Genomic DNA, 6,615 nt, shown 5'->3' on the forward strand with positions numbered 1-6,615 from the left:
TAACTGTGTAGAAAGACTGACAAACATGTTGGACAATCTTTCACCGACTCCTCTAGGATTTCTCTACTCACACGACTTACATCCTCTCCTCTCACAACACCTGCCCCATTTCAAGCTGCAAACACTATGAAGGGATTCCCAACGATGAGCCCGAGTGTCATTACGCGGAACATTCGCGAATTGTCTAATAATGTTTGTTGCTCGACCGCAAGCGAGGTGCGGCGTGGCCGGTAAGAGCGGTGCCTGGCCGGTAAGAGCGGTGCCGCGGTGCCTGGCGCAGGACCGAATGGGTCCAGAGGTGAGTTTGGGCACACACTCACACCGCCTCAAGGCGCACACACACACTCACGCACACACACACATGCGTACTTCGAAAGAACGTTCCCGTCGCGCGACTAGCTTAGTGATGGTCTCACTTTCTTTCTCTGTCTCGTCGGCGTTCTTTTGCTGACCGACGACGACGTTCGCGAAAGGAGAGAGACTAGAGTCACGATGCGGGACAGAGACGCCCAAGAGGTCCTCACTGCGTGTATAGAGCAGTAGCGCATTATTCTGCCTTGTTTGCGTTTGCGGTGGTCCTCCTGAGCCGAGTATAACTAGAAAAACAAAATCTTCTACTTGCGTAGTGACCCGCTCCCCGCGTAATCATCCGCGACATTGTTTTTCCCTCTGAATTTTATTCTGCCCGCGATTCGAGGCGCGTGTAAATGGAAGACAACCCCGCGCGCCCGGAGTATGCGGCGCGCAACGTTTTGTTATTCTAGTTGAGAATAAGAATCGCGGGCGCGCCCCCGCTCGCACGCGCGCATGTCAAATGTGATGGGGCTGTAGTAGTGAAAACGCCGCGTGGATATACATACGTCAGATGGTGGCGCCCAGCAGCCCCAGAGCAGCCGGTGGCTGCGCGGCTCGAGCGTATCGCGGGGTAAACAACGCAATTACCAACGGAACGCGTCAAATCGCGTACATGTTTGACGCATCGATCCGCCGGCAGTGCGCAGTGACTAAAGTGAGCGGGCCGCGGTCAGCCTCGCGGTCAGCTCGGCCGCGGGACTCTCCATTCATAAACGACCCCTCCCCCCTCGCCTCTTCCGTTCAGCGGCTGTGAGCTCCATGGGTGTCATTCGGCCGGTGTTTTCTTGCGATAGGCGTGTCTCCGCACACTAACTGGAACTTCCAGACGCCCGGCCCGCCCGCTTCGCGTGATCGAAAATCGCAAATTGGTCGTGCGTCTCCCTATTCCTTGCAAACCCGCGCGGTGGCGTCTTCCGCAGTGGAAAAGTTTCGCTACTACATACTTGTGTCCTGTTGACTTGTTTCGTCGCGCAACGACTTATTTCAGAGAGGTGTGCAGTAGTGTCACCGCGCCGCTCGGAGCGTCCTGCTGCGGTCATAATCGCCGACGCCGCAGAAAGACAACGGCAAGACATGGATATTTTTTTTATTGACGTATAGCGGGCGAAAATGTTTGACGTCTGCTTCCTCCATCACCACCAACCACCACCATCACCACCACTCACAGACCTTTTCCCCCGGGGGAGACTAATTTGGCGATACCGATCTGAAATACAGTTTGCTTATAGACCGGAGAAAACGACTAAAAATGATGTCTTTCGCCTTCCTCCCAACTTTGCTTTAGGCTGGGCATAATTTTTCTGAATTTTCGGACGCCAAGCGCTCGTTTGGCTTCCCTGGAGACGCTACGTCAATGCGGCTAGGGGAAAGGGGTGGTGTGGACCGGGTGCGGGACGTCGGTGTCCGTCCGAGGGCAATTAAAGCGAGAGGCCCTGTGCGTCAACCGGGAGATCGCCGATGCGTTGCGCCTCATCTCGTAGCAGCAAGGGATACCCACCGAACCTTTCGCAGAATCTGCTCTCGAGCGGGCAGATCTGGCCGGTCCAATCCAAAGGCACTCCCCCCTCCCCTTCCCTCTCTGGCGCTGTCCGGCGGCGGGGGGGACCGCTCGCGCGGCGGGTGGAGTCTGCAGGTGGGGCGTGGCGCGGCGTGGCGCGCTGGAGGGGGTCGGCCAGAGGTAGGCCGGCCCGGGCACCCCATCATAGTCCACGCCGCCTCGCAGTTATTCTCTTTTCTGACGGCGCGGCGGTCAGTCGTGCGAGCGGTGCAGATCCGATCCGGAGCCGAGCGGCTATATCCGAGGCGACAACGAGACAGACAGATCCCTGGCTCCATCTGGTAGACCGCACGCCGGCTCCAAGCAGCGCCACTTGCCTTCGTCCCGCGGACTTGACCGAGACCTTAGACCGCCGTGGTGCACTTTGCCGCGGATCCGGATCGCGGCCCTCTACAGTGGCAGTGTTGAGTGTGTGTGTGTGGGTGGGTGCGAGTGCATACCAGTGACAGCCGAGTGAACTCACAGCCGCCGCCATGAAGGACCTGCCGCAGTTCCCCAGCTTCTGGGGCTGGATCTCCCAGCAGCACATGCGCGTCCCGACCTCGGACCCCTCGGGCCCGAAGGAGCCCCGGCAGCCGCGCGCGCCCCGTGCGCCCCGCGTCACCGTCTCCAACTACGGCCCCACCACCGTGCAGGGTGTCATCGACCGCTTCTACACCCCGGCCGACGAGTACGGCGACAAGAGCGGTCGCCGGCCTAGATGTAAGTGCAACCCTCATGACCACCGATAGGGACAAGCACGCGGGTGACCACTGTTATTTTCTGCACCTTTCTCGTTTTGCTATCTTGCGGCCTCGTGCAGCGGCGCGCCGCCGCCCCGCCTGGCACTTCCCTGTCTCTGATTGGCTACTCTGCACCGCGCGCCACTATTGTGGAGTTCTGCCGGGATCGTCAGACTATCGGAATGTGTGTGTGTCTGTGTGTGTGTGTGTGTGTGTGTGTGTGTGTGTGTGTGTGAGTGCGTGTGCGTGCGTGCGTGCGTCGCCGGGGCGACCACAACCGGAGGGGCAGAGAGAGACGGGCAGATGATCGGGGTGCCCGGCAGCCGCTTCCGACTGGCGTGGCGTGCCGTGTCGCGGAGGGTAACTGAACCGCCGCGCAGCAAGGCACACCCCACAAACTCGTTTTGCATTTCTCGCTTCCTGGAGAGGGAAACGTTTTCTTGCTTCTCTTTATATTTTATTTTTAGTCGGATACAGAAGAAGCAATCAGTTTTGTTCTCCTGGGGCCGAGAGGGGAGGGGGAGAGAGAGAGAGAGAGAGACAAAACATACAAGATAGAGGAAATAATTAATGCATGATTTATTTGTATCGGAACTGCTCCTTGTTGACGGGTGCAGGTTACTTGACGTTTTGTACGTCATATACTGGTAGCATTAACGCCTACACTAGAAAAACAAAAAAAGGTGCTCCGTCGCACATTTCCAGGGATGACGATCAAGATTTTTTCGATTTGAGACTGTATGTAAAGGCACAAAAAGATCCTTAACACCCTCTTAAAGGTTGGACTTTTGTTTTGCCAGACGGTAAAAATAGTTTCTTGTATTTCAAGACCTGGTCTTGGATGCCATAGGCGTTCTCCATAAGATCCAAGACCGGGTCCTAAAATACAAGAAACTTTTTTTACCGTGCAGCTTATCAAAAGAGGTAAAAAAATGACCGTATTTGAAACGCCAATGCATATAAATAAACTTTGTATGCATCTTCGTTGATGTCGACGAGGTGTATCTAGTCGTGCGGTGAGTCATACGCAGCAGTACAGCACCGTGACCTCTGTACCCGTCGCGAGTGAAATGGTGGAAGCGCGACTTTAAATACGTTTACTTTCCGTGCTCTTTAGCGTCGTGTCTCTGCCTCTTTGTTTTGATGAGCGCCCCCCCATAACCTTCCCCGCCCCACCGAACGCTACCGCGCGGCATGCCAAGTTGGCCGAAAGGCATTTATTTGGGGAACATACGTCGTGCGTCGTTCCGCGCTCGGCAGAGATACTCCTACTTATACACTCCTCCACGCAGTGGTCAGTCGTCGTGCTAGAGGAGGGTGGAAAGTTACCGGAGCTCGGCGGCACAGCCCGCAAATGTCCCGCTGCGTTTCACTCTAATATTAGCCCACTCAACTACCCGGCCGGCGGCGGCCGAGGCTCGCATCCTCCCGTGATTATGTTATATTCCTTCTCATCCGCCTCTGCTGCTCATCGTTGACCGACCGACCCGCCCGCCGCCGACGCGCGGAGTTCCCACCTCAAATTTTCCGCGGTGCCCTCGTTGCTCCTGAGCCTCTGATTTATGCCGCCATAATGCTGCCGCGCTGCCCGTGTGGTGTGGTGTGTGTGGTCCCCGCGGCGCCAACGTTTGCGCCGGACTTTTATTGTGCTACTTGTTGTTCGAGCCGCCTCTGACATTTGACCGTGTTTTCAATTAGCCCAGCGTTGAAGTCTCTGTCTCTCTCGCTCTCTCTGTCTCGTTCTCTCTGTCTCTCGGTACTAATATGTTTTCGGCGCGGCCCGCCCCCTCCCTCACCTGGATAATGTTATCGGCCAAACCGTCACCATACCCCGGGGCGGCCCGGCCGTGCTCCAGCCATTGCCGCTGGTGTCCGAGCAGCAGCAGGGTCACGACCTCTAGAGAAAGAGGCGTGGAGGAGGGTGGGGCGGGCGGGGGGATCCCTTTTAATGGGGGAGAGCTTTGTGACGTCACGGTATCTGGGACGTCGTGCCGGCTGCCTCAGTGTCAGTCGAGTAGGGAGGCGTGGCTTTATGAGCTCACGGGATGAATGAGGATCCACGAAGTGACGTCACATCGCAATGTTTCCTGATAGCCTTGTCGGCGAGGGATCGTTTTCATGACGTCTCTCTATCTTCTACTCTGCTCTACCCGGGCGAGCAAGTGAATGGCCGTGTGAACGAGTCGTCTAGTTTGTGACAACTAGGCCAGGACGTGCGCCTCTCTCGCTTTTCGTGTCGGGGCTCGCACCGCCCGCCGGGACGAAAATAGTGTGATGCAGAGGAGCAAAAAAGGAGCAGGGAACCGTCGTAGCCAACACAAATACAAGCGGTCTTGTTCATACTCAGTCAGTACCACCCCACCCCCCTTCCCCCCGTACCAACCTACCTCATTGTCGGCAGGCTCCTCTCTCAATTTTTAAAACAAATTTTGCATTTTTGTTATTTTTACAATCATAAAAAGGTATATCAAAGTATACTTCCCATTCAATAAATGAATAAATACTAAGACAAACCAATCTTAGCGTTTTCTTCAACGTTTGCTATAGATTATCAAAAGTAGTCTCTAACGCCTGTCAGTGGTCTCTAAACCGTATTTGGTGAAATGCGCACATATTAGGGGGAAAAAAATTAAGCCTCATCTGAAAACGTCCGTCGTATGTGTGTCGTCTAGTGTTTTTTTATTCCACCCAATTACCGCAGCTTCGACAGCCGCTGCTTATGAGTACGGCAGGTGCGTGCGGTGCGGCGTGAGGTCACTGAGTCACCTCATTACGCCGCGCATTAGGCGGGGCGGGGCCCGTCGTGTGCCGCGCAGCTCATCACCCGTCTCGCGAGAAGGTTCGCGCGCGCCAACCTCTCTCTCTCTCTCTCTCTCTCTCTCTCTCTCCCTCTCTTCTGACCTTCGCCCTGCTTTCTCTCTCTCTTTCTCTGAGCCACCTCATGACCCGCGCCGCAGCGGCGGCGCCGCGGCCGTCCTTGATGGCGGACTGCTGCGCGGAGCCGAAATACTATATATATAGACACGGTTTTAAACGGCGGTGGCGGCCTTGCTCTTAAGCTTTGACCGGCTTGCGGGAGGTCTCCTGCCGGAGGCAGTGGGGCACTGGAAGTTGCCGGAGAGGAGCTCTGGAAGCTTCTCGCTGGCCCGCTGGTCTTCGCTGCAGCAGCGCAAGGACTGCGAGGCGCAGGCGGCCGCAAGCCGTCCCCTCATTGCCCCTCTCTCTGCCGTGCGGGAGGTCTCCTGCTGGAGGCAGCGGGGCACTGGAAGTTGCCGGCGAGGAGCTCTGGAAGCTTCTCGCTGCCCCGCTGCTCGTCTTGCTGCAGCGCAGCGCAAGGACTGCAAGCTGCAGGCGGCCGCAAGCCCTCCCCTCATCATCGCCCCCTCTCTCCTGCTGCTGGAGGCAGTGGGGCACTGGAACTTGCCGGACACGAACTCTGGAAGCTTCTCTCTGCCCCGTTGGTCTTGCTGCGGCAGCGCAAGGACTGCAAGGTATGGAAGCAGGTGTCCAGAAATGGCAGCCATATCACCGCGTCCAGAGCAGCCACAAGCGCTCCCGGCAGGCATAGTCCTCTCTCTCTCTCTCTCTCTCTCTCTCTCTCTCTCTCTCTCTTTCTTTCTTTCTCTTTCTCTTTCTCTTTCTCTTTATCTCTCCTCTCTCCTCTCTCCGCTTTTCTCGTCGTTGCCTCTCAGCGTCCCTCGGGCTCACGTGTTCACCGGATCTCAGCTATCGTCATCGTCCCTTAGCCACCTGATTGGAGGGTATGCTTGCCCAATCGCCCGCGCGGCGCTCCCTCCTCTCCCATGTGCTCTTCACTCGCACTCTGCCGGCCCGCGTGCCTCAATCTCAATAGCTTGCGCGGCAAAAAGAAGGGCGCTCCATATTTAGGCCCCTCATGATGTGTTACGTATGTGGGACCCTTACAGATCCGACCCCGACCCAGTAGCATAGCCCCGTCTCTGCCGGCATCGAGTGCCACAC

The 6,615-nt window shown here is 56.7% G+C and overlaps 1 protein-coding gene across 2 annotated transcripts in view; it reads left to right on the forward strand.

The window, feature by feature from the left end:
* Positions 1-6,615, forward strand: part of LOC127748634 (scavenger receptor class B member 1-like) — a 66,930-nt gene that overhangs the window by 18,482 nt on the left and 41,833 nt on the right. Inside the window, exon 1 of one of the 2 annotated variants that reach the window (XM_052266974.1) lies at positions 2,058-2,614. The exons of the other annotated variant lie outside the window; for it this stretch is intronic. Within the exon in view, the coding sequence (XP_052122934.1) occupies positions 2,386-2,614 (229 nt within the window). The 5' untranslated portion in view covers positions 2,058-2,385. Of the gene's footprint in view, positions 1-2,057; positions 2,615-6,615 lie in introns of those variants that run through there. 2 annotated transcript variants of the gene reach the window in all.

This window comes from Frankliniella occidentalis, unplaced genomic scaffold (assembly GCF_000697945.3).
Source record: "Frankliniella occidentalis isolate FOCC.00 unplaced genomic scaffold, Focc_3.1 Scaffold44, whole genome shotgun sequence".
Lineage (NCBI taxonomy): Eukaryota > Metazoa > Arthropoda > Insecta > Thysanoptera > Thripidae > Frankliniella > Frankliniella occidentalis.